Source organism: Triplophysa dalaica, chromosome 11 (assembly GCF_015846415.1).
Source record: "Triplophysa dalaica isolate WHDGS20190420 chromosome 11, ASM1584641v1, whole genome shotgun sequence".
In the NCBI taxonomy this organism is placed as follows: domain Eukaryota; kingdom Metazoa; phylum Chordata; class Actinopteri; order Cypriniformes; family Nemacheilidae; genus Triplophysa; species Triplophysa dalaica.
Window position 1 is genome coordinate 14,997,024 of NC_079552.1, and position 23,274 is coordinate 15,020,297.

General features: G+C 37.4%; 1 protein-coding gene across 1 annotated transcript; it reads right to left on the reverse strand.

Annotated features, from left to right (window-relative positions):
* Nucleotides 1–535: 535 nt before the first annotated feature.
* Nucleotides 536–22,736, reverse strand: ikzf1 (IKAROS family zinc finger 1 (Ikaros)). Its single transcript, XM_056761145.1, is given in 9 exon segments — nt 536–2,007; nt 2,362–2,487; nt 3,051–3,176; nt 3,414–3,581; nt 3,946–3,981; nt 5,788–6,063; nt 15,662–15,778; nt 17,485–17,538; nt 22,439–22,736. Coding segments are annotated over 9 exon segments (1,902 nt in total). The 3' UTR covers nt 536–1,306.
* Between the last annotated feature and the right edge of the window lie 538 nt (nt 22,737–23,274).

Below are 23,274 nucleotides of genomic sequence, written 5' to 3' on the forward strand. Positions count from 1 at the left end.
TCGTTGTCTTGGAAATATAAGGTTCTATCTACATTCTGATCAGTTAAGGAATAACCTTAAACTTAAAAGTTTTGCATTTTATTTGACTTTGTAGATAAAACTGTGATCAAAAAATTCATAAATGTCCAAAAACATCACACAATGTAAATAAAGTGTCACAGAATACAAATATGTTAATCTTTTTGTCAAAATTTTTAGACAGAACCTTGCAATTCCAAGGTGACGATATGTCAATTGATGGACAAATGCTTTTTTCCAGTGATGTCACTCACTAATGCTGAAGTGCAATTTAAATGTCTCATTTTATTAAATGATTTTGTTTGTTATATTCTGCAATGGTCACTTAGGGACATGAATGAATTATTATATAAATTCATTATAGATAAAATTATGAATTTAAAGCCTAACGCCTAATGATCCAAATGCATGTCATGACATCTGTTTAATGAGCCCTAGCCGTTTCTCCTTGCCATTATTTTATGGTAAATAATCAGATATTTATTGTGTTCACACAAAATTGACTCAAAACATTAGCAAAGGTTGAACAACTGTAAAATATCCTTTATTCATAGTTTGCAGGCATGTATATTCTAGGATGTTGGTGTACGAGACAAATGCTGAAAAACTGTACTGTTAAGTAAAACCCAGAGCATAAAAAGAAGGTCAAAACATCTAAAGCACAAAGGACCAAATATGTTCTGTTATATTTCTGGTTTATATTTTACATAACAAATGGGATCATTTTAAATGTAAACAAATTAACAACTATAATTTCACTGTAAATAAATTATAAAACAATACGCACTTGTTTAAACGGCTTAGATAATATAAAAATATTTATATTTAAAATCAAGATGAGAAAAAAAATGGCTTTTATAAAACAGTTTAAACAAACAGAATATGGAAACATGAATCGCTACTGGATCACAATACTGTATAGTAATGATACAAGGTACACTGTATTATTATTTTTAGCATTACTTTTATTTTCTCTAAATTTAGGCCTGCTAAAACATTTTCATGTCTTATGGGGTTACTTGTGAATGTTGCATTTGAAATACTTCATTTCTATTTTTAGTTACAGTAGGTTTACACACAACATTGTGCCTGTGACCACTTAAAGTTACCTCACACCATTGTAGAAAAATAGTCAAAACAATGAAATATATAATGTATATACATATGTTCAAATTATCCAACGTGAACAGAAACTTCCAAAACAAATTACAAACATGTGTACAGTGCTGGGACGGTAAATTTTGATATTCTGGAAGACCATGTGTAAGTGTTGTGTAGGTGGAGCGACTCAGAAGCGATGCTCTCCACGCGTGATGTGCGAAGAGAACTCGTAACGGTCCTGACTACGGTAACCGCACAGGTTGCACTCGAAGGGGTCTCGGAAACCATGGCAACCCATGTGAATGGTGTACATGACGTGGTCCAGGAACAATACCCTGCAATGGACGCAGCGGTACGCCCTCACCTCTTCTCCCTCTCCGCTCAACACCTTAAATCCCTCCGACGACGCCAAACTCAGCTCCATACCTGCGGCGCGCAGTGCCTCGAAATGCCGCTGCTGCTCCTCCTTGACCATGGGTATGCCTCCGTTACGCATGTGATTGGTCAGGTAGATGAGACCGCCTGCAGCTGCAGCTCCGGTTGCCCGATCTTCGTTGTTGCTCTCTGTGTCGGTGGAATCCTGGCCACTGTGGCTGGGGGAGCCATCCTTCTCCAAGGAGGCCGACTTGGACTTGGAGAGCAGAAGGAGGTGCTCCGCTGCGCTGTCTTTAGCGGACACGCCGTTGCCTTCGATGGATTGTGTCTTATGGAGATTATAGATGGGGTTGACCACTATGTCAGAGGATCCAGGCGAGGTCTGAACCAGAGGTCGCAAGGACTCCGCTCCCAGGTAGCTGATAGCACTGTTGATGGCCTGATCGATCACGTGAGGCTGCATGAGCTCTCCTGAGCCTCCCTCAAATGAAAGCTCTGATAAACGGTTCTCTCCTGTGGTACAAAAGAGAAAACAGGGTTTTTCTGATATGCTTTCTGCAAATGAGAAATTAGCAGCAATGGACCTTTCTTTATATATATAAAGAAACAATACGTTATATTATAACGTATGATATAAACTTACTGATACACTCCAAAAACTGTTGGGTTACATAAACCTTGAAAATGTCTATATTTTACCCATCCGTTGGTTGAGACGTTGATGTCAACATTGATTTTACTTTTTTTAAGCCCTGGCAACTTTCTGTGCCTTAAAATTAATGTGTTTTAATAATGTTCCCTATCTATTTACAAAGTATGCTTGTACTAATAACCGCATCAAAAAAGAAAACAAACTTTAACTCTTACCCACAAACCTCTGTGGCATAGAGCTCTTACGCTTCGCTACATTGTTAGCTATTCTGTCTAGCACCATGGCCCTCTCAGACGCAGGCACGTCCTCCCTCTGCTCATTCTGGCTGTTCTCTTCCTTCACTATGGAAAGCAAGACAAAGAAACCACGCATAAGATTCAAATGCTCATCGCTAACCTGAACTCGTCTGCTGAAAAGATTCTTTAGTAGTGTTAGATGGACTAACATGGGACTCACTTATCAGACGTCCCTCTAGTCATGTTTTGGCACAGACTAAAGAGTTTTCTATTCCCCTGACTTAAGCTAGTTCTGTTTTTTTCCAAAACTACTAAAAGCTTTTATTGTATGTATCTGTGAGGTTTTGCATGCAGTTATTCTGAAAACCCGCATCGCAGTGTTTATGCAGCGTCACCACAAAAGAATACCAGAATGTTGTTTGAGGGTAGTTGTACTTCCACTATTGACCTCAATTTTGCAGCAATTGTGGATTTTGTTTTTTGTAAGGTACCAATATAATCACTATGAACAAATTAAAATAAAGCATAACCCAAACAATAATATACAACCAAGACACGTAAACAATGCGTCACAAGGCACATTTCCACCTACATACCTAGTATTTGGTATAATAACTTTAAATAGCATGAATGTAAGTCAGAATTTTGTCACCCTGTCATATACAGACCTGTATAAATGCTATTCTGTAGGCCCATGCACTGTAGGTAATTGTGACATCTCTCTTTATGTTCTTCCAGAGAGCTCCGCTGCTTGTAGCTGCGCCCACAATATGCACACTTATGGGGTTTTCCGACTGTCAGTTCAAAATGTAAACAAAATGTGCTCAGTTAATACAGAATAAAATCTAATAATTGCTTTTTTACACAGATAGAACACTATACATAAATACTGTAACAATGGTTTTCTTAATTTATTAATCAATAATAGGAAGTGCTGGTTAGTGAAGAAACCCATGCATGTTTATGAAACATAACTATACAGTACATCACATCTGAATCATCTCATGTTTGGTGATAATATCATATGTTACCTGAGTGAGTGCGCAGGTGACCGGTAAGAGCGTCTCTACGGCGACAGGCATAGTTACACAGGTGACATTTGAAGGGTTTCTCTCCAGAGTGCAATTTGATGTGTCGGAGCAGGTTACCCTTTTGAGTGAATGAGGCACCGCACTGGTTACACTGGAATGGCCTCTCACCTGGAAGAAATAAACACAACATAACTTAGGCTACATGCTTGACCTGGATCAAGAAGAAAAATATTTGTTTGAGCAGTACTATGCAATGACATTTTTCTTTACTTATCAGTAGTCTTTCAGTAGCCCTAAATACTTATATTGGAGGGGGGCATTTAAGTACATTTATAGTGTCCCCCCCAAAAAAATTATGTGAATTTTTTACTTAACATTGAGTAAGATGTCTCTATTAGATGTTGGTGGACTTAAAATGATGAATTATTAGAGACTGTTCAAAACAGACAAAATGTTTTGAACACTTGGTTGTCCAACTCTGTATTTAATGAACAGTTCACCCAAAAATAAAATTTTGTCTTGGTTTACTCACCCCCAAGTTGTCCGAATCGGTACAAATGTCTTCGTTCTGATGAATACAGAGAAAGATATTTGGAAGAATGCTTGTAACCAAACAGTTATTGGCAACCATGGTTGGAAAACATTCTTTGTTCTGTTGAACACAAAAGAAGATATTTTGAAAAAATGTAGGAAATCAAACCGTTCTGGGGAACATTTGACTACCATTGTCATTTTCATGGTAGTCAATGGTGGCCAAGAACTGTTTGGTCACAAGCATTCTTCCAAATACCTTTCTCTGTGTTCAACCAAACAAATACATTTTTGAGTGAACTGTTCGTTTAATGTGAAGAACTACACCTGTGGTTAGAAACCCCACTAGGACACTGATATAAATGTACATTGAATCATATTAGACATTCAATACTGACTTTAGAATTAGTAATAATTAGAAAGAAAGTAAAAAATCAGCATATCTTAGTGTAATAAAGCAGGGTGTAAATGAAACAAGAAAATGTAAGAAGACAATGACTCACTGTTCTACAACTTTTACTGCCTATAAACACCTGTACTTCTATCAACCTGTATTTCATTTGAACTCTGAACGTCAACTACATCTGGCCATGTAGCCTAGGCCTAAGACACTACCATATCGCCCCTATGGAAGCAAAGCATGCGCTTCTGTAGCGCTATTACTCTGTGAATGCGGGGTCACTGTCCTACACGGCTCCGGCGGGCTATTACATCCTCAACAACGCAGCGCCTCGCGCCAAAGCTCAATCAAACACGCGGGCAGGATCTCGCACGTAAGCTGCGCTCTCCGCTTCGCTCGCGCCGCCTGGCTCTGCGCGCCGACTGAGGCCCTGATCGAACAAGAGGCTTTCAGACTGCGCCTGCCAGTTTCGTAATGCACCACTGCCTGGGTCAATTTGATCTGAAAATCTCATTTTTTCCTCTTCTTCAGCTCTAAAATAAGAGCGGCCCATCACAATGCAAATGCAAACCTCATTTAAATAAAGTGAAGGAAACACTTTGTGTTTGAGAGCCAGTCTTCCTGATCAGCGCCCCTGGAATAAACCAATATCCAGCTCCTCCGAATGTTGTGGCATTCTCCGCGCACGCTATTAATACGGCGCTCTCTTCAAAAACCCTATGAAATAAGAGTCACCAGTGAAGCAGCAAAAAGACGGAAAGAGAAACTCATTAAAAAGGCATTTCAGGAGCTCGATACGTCCTCCGAATATTTGTATTTAAATAGGGAGCACTTCATTATATCTTTAATGTACGTCCTTTTCTGCATTTACATCAGCCCGCTGTTCCTTTCTTCCGTTTTGAGTTTCATTAGTTCGTCAAGTGCAGAAGTTAAATGCCTTTTTGAGAAATGTTCTCACTCACTGGTTTTGGGTTCATTACGGTGGAATATCAATTTGAGAAATGGAGAAAATAACTAATACTGAAATAGAGAGAGAATTTTCTTGGTTGTTGTTGCTTTGTCTTTTGGAGATTTTCTGTCCTCTTCTGAACCTTCTTTTTTAATCAAAGACAAAAACTATCATCAAGCTATATAAGTTACAATTAACAATCAACAAAAAACAATACTTTTGCAACGTAGTCTAATGTTCTAAAACCACATTACAATAACATATGAAAATACTTTGTGCTGTTTTATCCATCCTCAACCTACATTTCTAACCATTCAAGTCATACCATACAAAACTAAATACAGCTTGCTTGCTCAGCCTTCTGCTAAAGAAAAGGATGGTCGACACATCCAGCTTCAACCTGCCCAGCCCTGCACCCTGTGAGCTCTCTAGCTTTACTTTAGCCATGCGGGATAGCATATAAGGATTGGAGAGTAGATGGCATGTGTGCTTACCCGTGTGACTTCGCTTGTGCACCATCAACACATTGGGCCCAATGCAAACTATCCCACAGATATCGCACTTCAGCTTCCCGTTGGGGAGGCGGATGCCCCCGGCCGTGGGGTAGGCGGCCGGCTTGCTGTCAGGGCCTGTGTGAGAGCCGTTCACTTTGGCCCCCGAAGCATCGAGCACGCGCAAGTCCTCGGCTGCACATTCCTCTTCCTCTCCATTCATCTCACAGGCCAGCCCGTTCTCCTCGTCACTCCGAGCCTCAACTTTTATATTGCAGGCTGGAAAAGAGGGTAGTGGGCCTGTTAAGTTAAGCTCCAGGCTGGGTGGTTATACTTCGTCTGACTCTGTAACTACAGCTGTCTCACAGTGCACCTGCAGAACAACTAGTTTTCTTTGCTCATCATCTTTAACATGTATTCAATTGGAAGACGCTTACTGTACATTCAAGCTTATGCATTATAGCAGTTTACGAATCAAAGCCATGACCTTACTGTTAGCACTATGCACTACAGATAAATCACATTTCTGAAACATCCACTTGATATTAGAGACCAATAACTGCATTTGTGACACATTACTATGTTTGCTTTAGCATAGAGTCTTAAAGAACAGTGTTAGAATTGTGTTCTGCATAAATGAAGTGCTGCGTCAAGAATCGCTTTGTCGTCGTCGTGTGCATCTTGCTTCCTGTCGGCTGTGTGAATCGACAAATGGTGTAATGCGCTGTACATAAAAGAGGCGATGAATGACTACATATGCAAGAAAATCAATACCACTCACAATTTAGTATGCAAATAAAAGCAAGAAAGAAGACTGAGGGCAATTCAGTATGCAAATATCACAATCATTTAAAGGGATAGTTCACAAAATTGTTTTGAACCTTTTTACACTTAATCAATTATCCACCCTCATGTCTTTCAAACCCTTTATGACTTTCATTTTTCTTCCTCCAGAACAAAAAAAAAGATTTTCCAAAGAACGTTAACCAATCAACTTCGGCCCCTATTGACTTCCATTGTATGAACACAAAACCACTGAAACGCTTCTCAACATATCTTTTGTTTTCCACAGAAACATGATTGAATAACTGATGAAAGAATCTTTATGTTTGGAAGAACTATCCCTTTAACTGTACTTGTTATGGGTCATATTTTGTAAGAATATTTAAAAAATGTTTGTTAAATTTAATCTTAAATATCCCTAATATAGAATATACAAAAACAAAAAAACACATCGATATTATTAGTGATACATACTTTATAATAGATATAAACAAATGATTTTGTTTGCATGGTTCCATAAAATAACTTTAAGATCCACAAAATCTCTCTATTTAACAACAGGTTCTTTGTAGTGAAAAATAAAATGTCACATAAAACATTATATAAGAACGTAATGGTTATTTTTGTAACATTTGACTGAAAGGTTATTTGGGGAACCAAAGATGGTTCTTCTATGGCATCGCTGTGAAGAACCTTTTGTATAGCACCTCTATTTTTAAGAGTGTATTCTTGATATACATATAACAAAACCCAAACCAACATAGTTGTAGAATATTAACAAAGTATTGCCTTGCAAGTAAATGCGTGCGGTCTCAAGACTTCTGAATGATTATTCTGTAATAATCTAGTCATCATCTTCTTGGCTCCCTGCTCAAAAATAAGGACATCTAAACTTCAATCACCATCTCATTCACCATCACACTTCTCTGAAACAAATGACTGATAAACAGGAAACAGAGACACAGGAAGTGCTGTGAAACTGAGGACTCTCAGCGGTGTATATCAGACCAACAAACCGTGGTAAACACGTACACACTCACTTACATACATGTCAAAAGAAGCACGCAAAAAAGACAAGGATGTACAAATTCAATAAAAATGAAACAAAAAAACATGTTGATGTGTGTTTCGTAATTGTTTAGGTTGTCTGGGCATAATTTTGATTACTTTATTAGTTGTTGAGCAAGACAGGCGTTGAGCCCGTTTAGTCTCTTTCAGGACGGTTTGAGCTCAAGGGCTTGTGGTTAGCAGCATGTTGTGGTGCCCGGCTGATTTCCTCATGCCCTGGCCTCTGTTTGTACAGAGTTAAGAGGAAGAGGTAGAAATAATGAAATATGGGAATCTGAGGGAAAAGGGGAAGCATTAGCATCCGAGCTGGCCCAACAGAAAAAAGGACAAGAGTTATGGAGAAGTAACAGAAAGGGAAGAACAGATAGGGAATTGTTAAGCACAACAAGTGAAACAGTTTTTCTTCTCTGAGTTCACACTACAGGGACCAACAGCTGAAGCACATAATTGGTGTGGACAGTACCCGTGGCACAACTGCCCTCCTTCTTCCAGTTAATGGGCATGTGTAGAATTCTTGCTACCCTGTTTACGAAATCTTTTGATAAAATCATCACCAATGACTAAAAAATAAATGCCAAACCAATCGTTGTAGGTGGAGGAAAGTAATTATAAGGAATAACTCATAAAGAAACAAACAGAAGATTAAAAACTGGATTAAAGTTTAACTGTAATCTTGAAGCGGTAAACTAGTTGATCTCAGTAACCTTTTTTCCTTCTATCTAAGACTTAACCCTATGCACTTTCTTAAAGGGATAGTTCACCCAAAAATTAATTTCACTTTCATCTTTTATTCACTCTCACGTCATTCCAAATCTGTAAGACTTTCTTTCCTTTGCAGAACGCAAAAGAAGATATTTTGAAGAATGTTGGTAACCAAACAACTTCGGCCCCCTTTGACTTCTGTTGTATGAACACAAAACCACTGGGAAGTTAAAATATTTTCTTTTGTGTTTCATGGAAGAAAAAGTCTTATACATGACATGAAAGTGTAACTTATGACTAAACGTTTATTGTGGGGTACATATGAAGAGTTTGGTTCCAAAATGACATAAATAAAAAATTGAAAATCATGTTTTTTTGTGCATTCCAACTAATATCAATCAAACTGCAGTTGGTTTGTTTTGATTTAAGCCATTATAACTAAAAAAACACAGCTACTAACACAATAAAAACATGAATTTTGAATTGTTTAATCTCATTTTTGAACCAAACTATTCATATAACTATTCTTCTCAATCATCAAATTATGTCAGAATGTAAACAATGATTCTGCTTGTAAATGATCTTTGCTTTTCAATCATCATCACAGGTCCTAAACCTACTTTTCAACCCCTCATTTCCAATCACCTGTCTCCATTAAGTATGTAATGCTGAGAACATGAGGCTTTTAACAGTAGTTGACATGGAAGTCAGTATCAATGTCTGAATGAATTACAGCTCTTAATACAAGCTCATTGTGTAAAACATAAAGTCAATACAGGAAAGCAATCTCCCATCCACGCCCTTATAAGGATGTTTCTCTTCCCCTCAAACACAGATCCACTGACAACCTTTCTGCTTATAATAATATGATTTAACCAGTGAGATGTGACCTGGGTTTGGCAGAGGGAACTACTGTAGGCTTCTTGTCATGATATGGTCTCTCATGGATTTTTTTTGGGGAAGTTATGACTAAACCGGGGATGGGAAGAGGAGCTTTTACTTTGTATAACATTTGTCACACATCCTAATTTACCCATTTTGGGAAGCAAGCGTCCAAACCACATTCAAGGACAAACAAAAGAGCCGTACATAGAACAGAATGACTTAATAGGGAAATCTCATGCATCAGAATTCATTTACATGCGGGTGTTTATAATCTATTAAATATGTCACACTCTTAAAAATAAAGGTGCATTTTTGGTTCCTAAACAAACCCATTTAGTCAAAGGTTCTTTAGAGAACCATCTCTTTCTTACTTTTTATAATCTGAAGAACTTTTTTTTGAAACAGAAAGGTTCTTCAGATGTTTAAGTGTCTTTATGGAACCAAAAGGTTCTTCGATGGCATAAAAAATATTTTTAGGATAATTAAGGATAACCTTTGAGACTTACTACTATGGCGCTGTTTGAAAAGCTTGGTTAGTACAGTTTGTTAAAGGCAATGTTCTAGTCAAGGTGCTGAAAATAACTGCATCGCATGTTCAAAGCTCCAGGAATATATGCATGTTAACCACTGCTCAGCAACGTGTGTATCAGTGTATTTGTTTGAGCATGCATGCACATGCACATGTAAAGTAAACCCTTTTTTCGTTTACATTATTAGGAACTTGTAACAGAAATGAGATGTTTGCCTCTGATAAAGCAGCAGGCTTAAGGCCATGCCCGTCTCCCTCTTACATACAAAAAGAGGAATTACATGATAATTCAGGCCCCTGCACCATAAAAACTGTCACTTGACTTCAGAGGAGAGTGTAGTTTGACATGCAATGCTATAAATACATTTAAAAGTTAAACCAAAGAGCGCACTTCCGAAGACAACAGTTTACCAGCATTTAAAGGGGTCATATGTTGTAATTTTTCTGTGTCTTTCGTGTGGAATAAATTGCCCATGCATAGTCATGGGTACCGAGAACTGGTACTTTTTTGGTCCAGTACATAATTGGGTCGATACCAGAGTATCGATAAACTTCACGACAAACAATACTGATATCGATACTTGCGTTGTTTTATCTCTGTGTATTCGGTTGTTAAATAGCGAATATGAGGCTGCTGCTGCCTGTCATTTTCCATCCCTGAATGATGTCCGAAGTTTCCTCGACGTATGTGTGATATCTAGGGCCTTGTGATTTCCGCGATGTATTTGTAATTTGCTTGTTTTGCGTGTTTATAAGTGAAGAGGGGCATGGTTGCGCTTGTGGCGCTTTCAGCAGCCGCGTTTCACAATGAGGAAGCTTCCGTCAAACACCCCTTTGCAGAAACACGTCAAAATAAAAGTACTTTACTTGAGAACAAGTTATAAGATTGTTTTTAATATTTCAGCCATGCCGTTTATTTACTTACTTTAGTAAATTGAAGTAAATGTGCTAGTCAAATTATAATAAAATAGTACATATAATTAAAACAAATATTACTTGCTTAGAAAATAGTACTTAAATTTATGTAGACCTAAAACCAGACAGAAAAATTGAAATACGGTATACCAGCCAAATAAACAGAAAATGTTGAATTACATTATGATGTGATCCTTTGTTATGTGTCATTTTCTGTTTGCTCGGAATCAAATTTTGGGGGCGTAGTATCGATAACAGTTTTGATAAGCACCAGTATCCATAAGCAGTATCGATAACAGTATCGATATCGATAAAATCTTAACGATACCCATCCCTACATGTATAAGACACATAAATTTGCAAAAATTAAAGTGTCAGAACAAAAGGTGCATTATATCTAAAAGCTAATGCTCACCCAGACCTGTTTGAAACAACTCGTGTAAACACACCCCTTCAAATCTACGTCAGTTCGTTGTATGATTTGATTAAGACCGCCTACATGTATATGCAAGTAAGGTGGGCGTATCTGTCAGTATAATTGCTTTGGAACCTGATTTCTCCAAATATGGTAAGAGGCGTAACATTTCCGTCACAAGCTTGGAGTATTTGACCAACTACTATGCACTAGTTAACTGGCCAATCATAGCACACCTCGCTTTTCAGAGCGAAGAGCTTTGTAAAAAATCTGAGCGTTTTTAGAGAGACGGGGTAAAGAGGAGATATAAACATGCACGGTATGTGGAAAATACAACTTTTTTTAACCTTAAATTGTGTATACACATTTCATTACATCTAAAACAAACGATAATAATCATTTTAGCCCTGCATATGATCCATTTCAAGTTTAAACTATTAATTTACTATATTTAATGTACATCTAGGGTCTTGTGGTGAATGATTTACGATGCACATCTTTTCAATAGCGTTCTTCTAAGACAACTTTACTTTTGACATCCCTTAACCAACACTTAACGAAAGGTTTTTTATTAAGGTATTTGTTAACATTAGTAAATGCATTAACTAACATGAACTGACGATGAGCAATATACCGCATTTATTAATCCCTAATGTTAGTTTATGTCAATACACTTACTGTATTCATGTTAGTTCATGGTGCATTAAGTTCATTGTTATTTCATCTTAGCTAATGCATAACTAACTGTTAACAATAAAACCTTGTTGTAAAGTGTTACCAAAATATTTTAAGCAATTTTTCCCCACCAATCTTGCATGGAATTCTCACCCTGTAGTTGTTTTCCATCCTACAATATTTCTCAATAGATAATCATTCATAAATATGTTGCATTACGTATCAAATCTGTTGCAAACATCAATTCATATGAACACTTTACCTATTGCCATTTAGGGCTTTCACAATATCAGATTTCTTTTCACCACACGGTTATCGTGGCCAACATAATTATTGGTAGCGATATTATCACAATATCTATTGAACATTTTTGTTAATAATGCTGTCAGCCAAACTCATCTTCAATTTAGTTCATTTTGTGTTTTCTCTCTTAGTTTGGCATGAATCACAGAGCATTTGTAACCGTTATGGCCCCTAAGGCAGAATTTGAAATGGGTGCTAAATTATTTACAATATGATCATATTTGTCATATTTTATCCCAATAAAGGCAATCATGGCTTTTAAAATCACAATTGTTGTCGACTCTGGTGGTATATTGTGACACCCCTAGATCTACTTTCGTATCATGACTGAAATAGTAAAAACAGCCAGTGAAATAATTTGAGCAAATAATCTTAGTACCGCATACAGATCTTAATTTAAAGGGGTCATATGACAAGGCTAAAACGAATATTATTGTTTGTTTTAGATCTAATGCAATTTGTTTACACGATTTAAGGCTGTATTGCCACATAACGTGCATGTTTGCATCTCCTCTTTGCCCCCCCTCTCTGAAATGTGAAGATTTTTTACAAAGCTCATTCCTCTGAAAAGCGAGGTGTGCTATGATTGGTCAGTTAACCAGTGCATTGTGATAGGTCGAATACTGCAAGCGTGCTAACGCTTCTTACCATATTTGGAACATCAGGACATTGTACTGACAGGCACACCCACCTTACTTGCGTATACATTTTGGCGGTCTTAGTCAAGTCATACCACAAACTGATGTAGATTTGTGGGGGTGTGGTGATACGAGGCATTTCAGGCAGGTCTGGGTGAGCATTCACTTTAAAATAGAATGTATCTTTTGTTCCGACACTTTAATTTTAGCAATTTTACGTGTCTAATACATTCATGGGCAACTTACAATGCAACTTAGACACAGAAAAACACTTATTTGCGCCGTATGACCCCTTTAATATATTACATATCTATATTTTAATGACAAAAGAGTACAAAGTGTATTTCTTCTAAAATTAATCAAGGAGAATGTGTGTTTGTATTCTTAAAGTTCATAGCCGCGCGTGTGATCTTGCATTACGCTGCAGCTCTGCACAGATAACTGTAATTTTCTCTTGAAACACTTCAGCCTTAATCAGAAGCAGTGATGCAGTGTGAAGATATAACACTCACATCCTCTCTCACACTGCCTGATATCATCTACAGGGACGACATACAGCCAGACATAAGCATGCACGCTCTGCTAGTGCGCAAGTTTAAAATGTAGTTTCTGGTTCCTTAAAAAAATATTTTTTCTGGCTATTCAAAACGATGACCAACAAAAGGATTTGTGGATCTTTAGAAATCACATAAGAAGAAACCACGTCCAGTACATTACTTTATCTATGCAACATTTGAATCCTGACTTCATTAACAGCTTTGAAGTGGTTCTTTTGTTTGCAGTAGACGGTTTCATCTTAACAACATACTGTAAACAAACGTTACTTTCGTGACGCCAACTGAACTTCCGGTACACATTCACAAACAATAGAGTGCCTGTAGATTATTTCTGATAACAATCAAAAGAAACCGAAAATACCGTTACTTGGCTAAACTTACCTCTCCATTATTTTGAATTTAGACTCTGATACCAAGCTCAACCACTAGATCTCAATGTACCATACGGTTTGTTTAAATGAGACCGAACTACAGGACCCGTTTAACACAGTGTCTGCATCCCAATTCGCCTACTTATACTATGCCCTTAAAGTATGTGCTCTTTTTGTTTTGGAAGAGTATATACATTTTAGTGCGTAGCAAAACTGTATGCACACACTGGGACATGACGAGAAACGGAAGTGGCCGTTGTTGACACTGTCATCCTTAACTGTCATGAACATTAAAATACAGCTGTTCCTTGCATTTAATATATTTATTTATTTAATATTTTGTATGTATGGATAACTGCATGCTTACATTTATTAATTTAGCGAAGCATCTTTTAATATTTAATTTGATTAATGCAGTGTAGCGTAACTTAACTCCGCCCTCTCGCGGTGAGTTGTAGGTAACGTCAGCCGTTAAGTGTCCATTACTTCACACTTCGAATTCTCACCGGAAGCAGCAGACCATCCGGGTACTTTGAGAATACTCATTTCAGCATGTTATGATTTGGGGCATACTAATTCTATTTTTGAATACTATTTAGGACGGATAGTATGCGAATTAAGAATCAGCAATTGTTTATTTAATAAAATTATAGTACAGTAAAATAATAATACACATTAATATTAACATAAATTAAATTAAATATAGTTATATGATTAGACACTAGCCAAACACAAACCGGAAGTTAACTGGGGTTCAGGCACGCGCACGCGTCCGGTCAAATATTTTATCGCATCCATGAATTTCAGATTGCTATCTGTAAAAGACTGCGTGTTATTTGTCTGATCATACAAATCCAGTCTGATGCACGTTCTAGTAACGTGTTATAGGTAGCGTGCTCCTATACTCCAGTTTTAGATACCTGACTGTCACATCAAAATAAAGATCTGAAAGTGCTATTTTGATCATAGTTAAAAAATTTTGATGAAGCATGACATTGAGATGCATTTGAATATGGGTGGGTGTGTGTAAATATCTTGGCAGTTGAAGTGAAAGTATGGCGTACGGTGCAGGTGCAGTCTTGTGCACATATGTCTGTCTTTGTGAGGGAGCGAGCGTGCTTGCGTTTGTAGAGATATTGCGCCTATCTTGTGTTGCTCCTGAACATTTTATCTTCCCTGAGTGAGTGTTGAAACTTGAGTTCTTCTTAGGAAACTCTTGCACATCCTATTTCAGTTTCCTCTACATCTCTCTCTCTTTCTCGCAGTAGCTTCAAAGGGACCGTGTCACAAGTCCAAGTTAATCTGGAACTTCTGGAGGGGAAAATTCCATACTAAAATACATCAAGATTTTAAAGAGGCCATCTGTTAATTTCTGGTTAGCCAAATTTATTCCCACACGTTTTTGCTTCTAGTTAACCCACTTTGTTTTCACACGTTAAACACTGTGGTTACTGACAGAGTATCTCATTTGAAGTTTCTGTTACTATAGCGCGCCTGACATCTTCAATGGAAAGTTGCATTATTAAATATAGAAATTGTGATGGTTTGTAATTTGAATGTATATGTTTTTTATTTTGGGTCATTGTTTCCACAATATTTTTCAGGTAAGTGGGTTAAAGAGTGATTCATGGAACAACCTCTCAGTGGAGTCAATGAACATGTATCAATAGGCCTATCTCAAATTCTACATCTGTCTACTTCTCCAGCAATTTTTAGCAACTCTCTAGGCATTAACTTATAATTTATCTAAGAAAAATGTAAGGCCTTTTCTCATTTTCAATTTTACCTCTTCTTTACAAGTGCCGGAAAGCTCACCATCCTATCACAAAGGGTAAAGTGTGCATCACAAGCTACATTATCAACTGTGATCTCGCAGCGGTTTAGTATCCGGAGTTAACGTTCTAAAGTTTTATGTGTCAGGCCAAGCGTATACGAGTGGGCTGCAGTTAAAGACAGAGCATTGCATATAACTTCGGTGGGTAGTTGTAATGAGGTAGTTGTGTGGTTGTGTCCCAGCTTTGGCTTCTCTGACTCACCCAGCGTTTTTTCTGTGCGGTTGTTTTGGAGGCCTGTGCTGGCTGACAGGTCCTCAGGAATTGGCATGGCCTCATCTTGGTCATCTCCCCCCTCATTGGCAGTAGGGCTGTCCTTTCCTGAGCAGAGAGTAGAGAAGTTACCAATACAGACACAAGCCTACCGGGTATCCACACATACCACAGATGGTGATGAAACATCCTTACTCCATTCAGTTTTAAAGCTGACATGAAAATCTTTTATTGGAAACTTTACTTTACAGTTTCATCTCAATATGCAGATGATCAAAACATTTCATTGTGTATGTGTTTAAGCATTTTGATGTGACACAGCACCATTGGTTCAACTGTTTGTCTACCAATGGAAGACAGACAAGAGTGTTTTGCAAACTTCTTTGGGGAACCAGTTAGAAAATGGTCATTTTTGCAATTTACTTCTGTTGACGCTATAAGACAGAAATTACACACTATACTGAGAAAAACAAGACAACAGCCAATACTCATGCTGTCCTGTGACCCTGCATTGACACTGAGTACTAAATCTATCTTTCCTGCAAATGTTATAAATCTGGAGTCCTTGTGAAAGTTTCAAAACTTTATTTAGGTTTGACATGATCTTATCAACAATAAAAGTGTCAAAGTGTCTTCCCATTTCTGTTTCAATTGTCCTACAAAAGTGCATCCACTGAAAAGGGTCTATTCTAGGAATATTCTAAGTATTGTGGAAGTTTTGTGAAATATGTCTTGCTTTAGTTGCAATAGGTTACTTGTCAGGTCAAATTTTGAAACAATTATTATTTTAACTTTTTTTGTTCTCCAGAAATAAAGAATGTCAAGAGGGTGAGTACATGATAACAAAATTTCACTTTTAGATCGCCTATCTTTTTGAAGATGGGGTAACACACGCAGTTTCTGCCAATCTCATATGAATCTTGAGTACCTAAAGAGTAGTATTGTATACTTCATATCTTCAAAGAGTATTTAGTTTAATCAGTTTGCGGGAGGTAGGCAGGGGGGATGGAACTACAGAATGAGCACCTAATACATCATCTCATTACCCCTTTGTGATGTTTACATTATGCAACTACACGCCAACTGACATCAAAACACAGACTTAGTTTGACGGTTTATGTACGACATCTTTTAGCGCTGGGACCGCGCCATCTTTCAGTTTCAAACAATCTCGAAATCTAGCGTTATATCCACCATTTATGTAACGTTCATCAACGAAATGCAGTGAGCTAACAAACACAGCTAAACTTTTGTCAGCCGAGTGAAGCGGCATTGATGGCCGCATGGTCATGCTCTTTCTCTAACGCTAGCACGTGAGTGTGGTCTTTCGCTCAGTGGATGACTGGTGGGCATGCTTTTACGGTAGAATAGCCAATTAAAGGAATAGGATCCTCATTACGAAACAGTGATCCAGACTTATAAAAAACTTTCCGAAACAAGTTAAAGTGCAGGGAGAGTGTATCGAGCACAGAAATACTCTGTCATACGTCATTTTTAACAAGTTGACCATGTTAAGCATGAGAACCCAGCACGTTTAACAGTGTAAAGAACTAAGAATGCATAATGTACTGAAGTTCAATGATAGTTCTGTTATATGAAAGATTTTCATTAAATATCAAACAAAGAGTGCAAACAATTCATAAAAAAAGAATGTATGGTAGATGAGGTAAAAACAGGGCGGCCCCATCCCCCATGTTTTAACATTTGTCTGATCAGACAGACCTTCGCCGTTTTCACAGGCCCATCTTTGAACAGTCAAGTAACGGTGGTCTTTGTTTCACTGCGGCTATGAGTGTGTAAAGTGCAGTTTGTACCTGCTATCTGGGACATTTCCTGTGCCTCCTCGGTTTCCATCCTGTGCAGGTATTCTAATAGGAGCAAAAGCGCGAGAGAGAGAGAGAGAGAGAGAGAGAGAGAGAGAGAGAGAGAGAAAGAAAGAAAGAGAGAATCATCAGCACATGCTGCCTCACATATAGCCCACCAGAGCAGAGGTGGTAGGTGATTAAAGGAAAATGGACTTTCTTTGTGTATCTCCATCACCCCGGCAAGAACAGCCCAATTCCACCCGCATACACCACTGTCTTGCACATTACATCACAAAGAAGTACAGACATTTTCATTACCGCTCTGACAGACGGGGCCAGTGGAGAGAACGCGTTTGAGACAGCACGGTGAACCACGGGACTGGGGATGGGTTGGGCGGTCTCAAAAGGAGCAGGCTTTCAGACCACATTTGTTATTTATTGTTAATTTTCTAACACATAATCATCCAAAAATGCAAACTGACTGCCGCAAAATTAAGCAGAAAATTAGATGGCCCCGGGTCATGGAGGATGCGGGTGTTTGGCATAGGCAGCTGATTGGCGCCGTGTTCATTCTAATTTACTGAGCATGCATGGGTGAGCCCCGCAGCCTAACTCTTTTTACATCTCTGGTTCCTCTTAACGCGTGCACACACACAAACACACGGATGTGACAGAAATAAGGAGTGAGACATAAAGGAGAGCGAAACAGAGAGGTGCAGGTAACGGAATGAAAAATGTTCAAATTACAGGAAGTAAGCGAAGGTTGGTCTGAATCAGGAAATGAACACAAAATAAAGGAAAGGTTAGGGGGAAATAAGAGATAGAGTAAAAGAGAGTGAGTAGGACGAGAAGAAAATGGAAGAAAGAAGAAGTGTGATGATGAGGGCCAAGATGAGTTTTTTTAGCGCTCAGAGATAGTTCGCGGTGAGCACTTCCTCAGGCCAGGCCTGCATATCTGAGAAGTCACCAGCGCTCGTCGCCCCATTAATAATGGAGCAGTCACTTGGGTCCACAGCAGATGGGCACAACAGTCTCGGCCTTGCTGCCACTTCAAGACATTCTCGCTAGGGCCCCACGCCCGGCCTGACCAGCCACACGGGGAGAAGCGGGGTTCCTGAAAATAGCCAAGCAAGCTGAAGAGAGCACAAGGGAGAAGGGCAACGTGGGCCTTCCTGTTTTTAATGACAGATGGCTCCACACATTTGGAACAAGTAGTGGGAAACCAGCGGCCTACCGTCTGTCGCAATGTCCCGGTCATCATGAGCTTTAGCTCCTCAGAAGACCGGTTCGCACACCCAAAACCCTGGTGAGAGCTTGTTGTGTCTAACGTAAGATGTTTGCAGGAGTCTGTGTGTGTGACTGTGTTTGTGCCAAATGGTCACGAGTGCTTAAACAAATGTGGGCTGGGCATTAAGCGTATTTAGGTTCTCTAAGATTTTGTGTTCATAATATGTGATATATTTCTTTTATGAACCGTTTATATTTATATCATTTCATTTTAAACAAATTACTTTTAAGTATTCAAATGCATTTCCTACTGTTTTTTTTTCAGATTGTTAAATCATTAAAGATGTTGTTAATTATCCAAAAAACAGGGTCTTATTTAATTCTCATTTTTATTATCTAAAATGGGACATCAACACTTTACAGTACTTCAACTGGCACCTCATTTTCAGCACTGTTTCCACTTTTATCTAAACATTTACATTTTATTTATAATATGCGTTTACATTTTATTTTTCAATTTGTATTTCATTTACAATGTTTTTATTTTACAATAAAATATTTCAAGGGGGTTAATATACTTTAGAATTTAGTTTAAATAAAAAAATCTATCATGCTGTACAGTATGTGATGCTTTCATTATCTCTTTTTCACTGCTTATGCACATCACACACAAAATATCCATTTTGAATCTACTCTCCGTGTGCACATTTTTCACGTGTTGGCACTGAAAAACGAGAAAAGACTCATGTGTGTGTTGAGTGGGTAGAGGTATTCCCCTGCGCCCCCTTTTTCTGGGCAGATGTGAGTGGGGAAATTGTGATGGTGCGTACAAAGATGTGAAAGACAAAGTAAAAATACTCATCACTGATGAATCTGAAGGAGTTTTTCATAATTCCATAAACAAAACATGCATAAACGCCTCTTGATGATCTCCTGGGGGCTTCGGGTTGGAGGTTTAGTTTTTAGTTTAGTTTAGTTTAGTTTAGTTTAGTTTAGTTTAGTTTAGTTTAGTTTAGTTTAGTTTAGTTTAGTTTAGTTTAGTTTAGTCTCGTACTATCATTTTGTTCTTTGCTTCAAACCTCAGTATTCATGTAGATGAGAGGACATTGGTCATAGTAAAAGCAAAAGATTAGCATAGTCAAGCATATTATCTTAGCAGCAGGAAGAGCTCTGTGGGTTTTAAACACCCTTAGTGTTGGTGTGTGTGTATGTGTGTGTGCATGTATGTGTGTGTGTGTGGGGGGGTACACGAAAAGAAAGAGAGGGAGTGTAAAGAGTGTGAAAACAGATCTATGTGTAAAAAAGTTTCAGAGATGGGTGGAGACTGAGTGCTGCAAAACCGTTAAACAGACAAAATGCCATCGCTGCATTCAGAGCCATTCAAAGGTGAGTATGACTTAACTAAAGAACTACTTGCAACAAGTGTAGTTTCATCATTTGACTCAGAGATGTTTACATAAATGTAAAAGTAATGAGTCAAGAAAGATTCTTCTAGTGGCGATGGAGATTTTGCTTTTGCTTGAAAAGAGCAGTTTTCTGAAAGTATGCAAAACCCTGGATTAAAAAAAGAATTATATAAATCTATAATATTTCTTAATCTTTAAATATTGTAATATTTATTATTTAAGAAAGCATTTTTTACAAAACATTTTGATGCATGTTACATTTGAACAATTATATTTATAAATGTTCTCTTCTAATTTATTAAATATAATAAAAAATGTATTGTTCTTTATGCGTGTGATTTTTTATTATTTACATGAAAATATTTTCTAACATGAGACAAATATAGTAATGTTTCTGGGGGTCATGTGCAGAATTCTTTATATATTCCATATACACACTTACAGTACACAAGTTGTATATTATGTTTTCCATTAACATTAATACACATACATACATTAATAAAAAATATATAACTTCTTTTATAAATCTCCTTTTGTTTAACAGTTGTCTGTAGCAATACATTTAAAAAACTTACAATTACAAATAATACCCAAAAGCTTACCTCTTTTAAATCATTTTAATAATTAGACTATTTGAATACCTATCTTATCAAATAACTGGGTGGGAAGAAATAAAAGAACATAATATTGTTTTAGCAGTTACACACTGTGGCAATAATTGTTTCTAATCAGAAGAGTTTGTTTTAAGTTGAAACTTTTATGCATTTTTAGCTTTCTTTCAGCTTTTGTAAAATAGGAAATCCATTGACTGTCCTGCCTTGCATCAGTAAGAATTTCCTAACATTTGAGGGTGTAAGATGGAGTGATTGCTATCTGTCAAAGATGATGTGCAGGAACTGGTTTCTGGGGCTTTCACAGAAATAAAGAAGCTCACTTTACTCGATTCATTTACACTGGCCACACTTCACTGCACTGACATTCAATGTATTATTTTATACTCTTCATATTTTTCTCTTTCTCTGCGCATATTTTAATATGGCATATTAAAGTTTACAATATCTTTCACCATTTTATATGCACGACAAAAAATGTAGGGAGATAATTATTCCAGACGGCATTATTCTCTGGATATAGCATACAGCCAAATACCCAGTAAAAGGCAGGTGCACTTTGAGCAGTTCTACGTTTAAGTAAGAAACATTAATTCAAAGGTGTTTTGAACACGCGAGTAATGATCTGCAATTAAATATAACTAAAAGGTTCTTGTTTTTAAATTGTTTGTAATGCAAATAGGCTAACATCAAAAATTTAATAGGTTTTTCAGACTGTATTTGTTATTTGTTTTTAGCAACATTGTTTCTGTGTAGCACCTAATAATGATGATAAATTTATTCTATCAAATAAATGTGAGAAGTGTTTTCATGGCTCCTGCTCGCGGTATTTTTACACAATCGGTTCATACAACTTCTCATCTGTTACCCCATATGACTTGAACCGTGAGCACAGGAACGAGTGTAAATGAAACCAAACAACCAAAAGAGAAGCTCGCCTTACCCATCCGTCACTTAAGAAAAATGAACAAAAATCCTTTAAAATATAAACTTTAATTTATGTAAGTCGTTTTACTTGTCTTAAGTTAGAAAAACTAAAACCGTTTATAAAAAACTATAAAACATTTCATTTTTGGATAAAGCATAGGCTTAAGTAGCGTAGATTTATATACGTCTGTGAGAATAGAATAAATGAAAAGCAAATAAAACGGACTTAATCTTTCATCTTTTTAAGAGATATTGGGCAAATTAGTGTTCAAAATTAATAAAAGTGAGCAACATGTGCCAATAGAAAAACGAATATGAAAGTAAGTGATAAAATTATATTTACACAAAATATTCACGGGATAAAGTGAACAAAATATTATATATGTTTAACTTTCATTATTCGTGAAATGACTGGGAAAAATTCCACTCGGTTCCATGTTTGGGACGTCGGGAAACTTTTTTCCATGTGGAAAACAGGAAAAGGTAATGAACTCAAAAATACAAAACTAATCAAATATATTTCAACCTTAAGAAAATATAAAGAAGACATTTAAAAAAGTAAACGATTTAATTAAGAGTAAGCGCGCAACGAAAACGCCTTTCGGCATTCAAGCGAGCGCGCGCCTAAGAGGATTGAAGCGGCGCTATTGCACCTGCTGCACAGTTAGGACCAAAATTTCCATTACGCCTGTTCTCGTCACTTTCACGGAGAACAATCCTGTACCTCTACTAACTTTTTAAACGTCAACTGTATCATTTCGGTCACTTGGAAAACACTTAACATGAATGTACCTGCTATTCCTTGAGTTTGTAGAATGAAGCTCTTCCAGCTGTCCCCCGCCGCTCCATGTGCAGAAGTTCTCAGTGGCGCGGCAGCACTATGGAACTCTGCGCGCGGTCCCTCCCCTCTCCACTGCACTTCCTCCTTCCAGCCGAGCATTGCTATGTCTCTGTGCTCGTACGAGACATTTTGCAAGCTTTTATTCCAGAGGCTGAATCAGCTGGGGGAATCGAGGCAGCAGACCTTGGCACTTCGCTTTGTATTGTGCCAATAAAAGCTGACACCCAGTAGACCATCACTGGCAACCATGCATGAGATGGGATGAGGCGGGTTAGGAGAGAGGACCGATCATTTCTTAGTTATTTATTTCTCTGAGAGGGTCTCTGGTTCAGTGTGGCTGATCTGGTGTCACCTGTTTTCACATGTTTAAAGAATATTTTTCCTTAATAAGAAGTGAATGGTGCTAAAGAAATACTGTAGGAAAGTGCATTAATTGACCTATGAATATATATATAATATGAGTCTTTATGTGAAAGTTTTTGAAAATAAACCGGTAAATTATTGTCAATAAATGCCATATAATTAAAAAGAAGTAGGATTTTAATTAGTTTTTTTTAAAACACACACATTGTATAATACGGATGATGAGATAAAACATGTATGTAGTTTGTAGTTTTGTTTTCGGAAAAAACAACAAGACTTGAACCGAATTAAATGCTTTAAAAGAACAGCACATTGTATAGCAAGTGACCTGCTCGTTATTTTCATGATTACTTTATTGAAATATATCATGAGACACAAAATGGATAAACTAAAACAATATGATAGCAATCATCCAAAGACATAT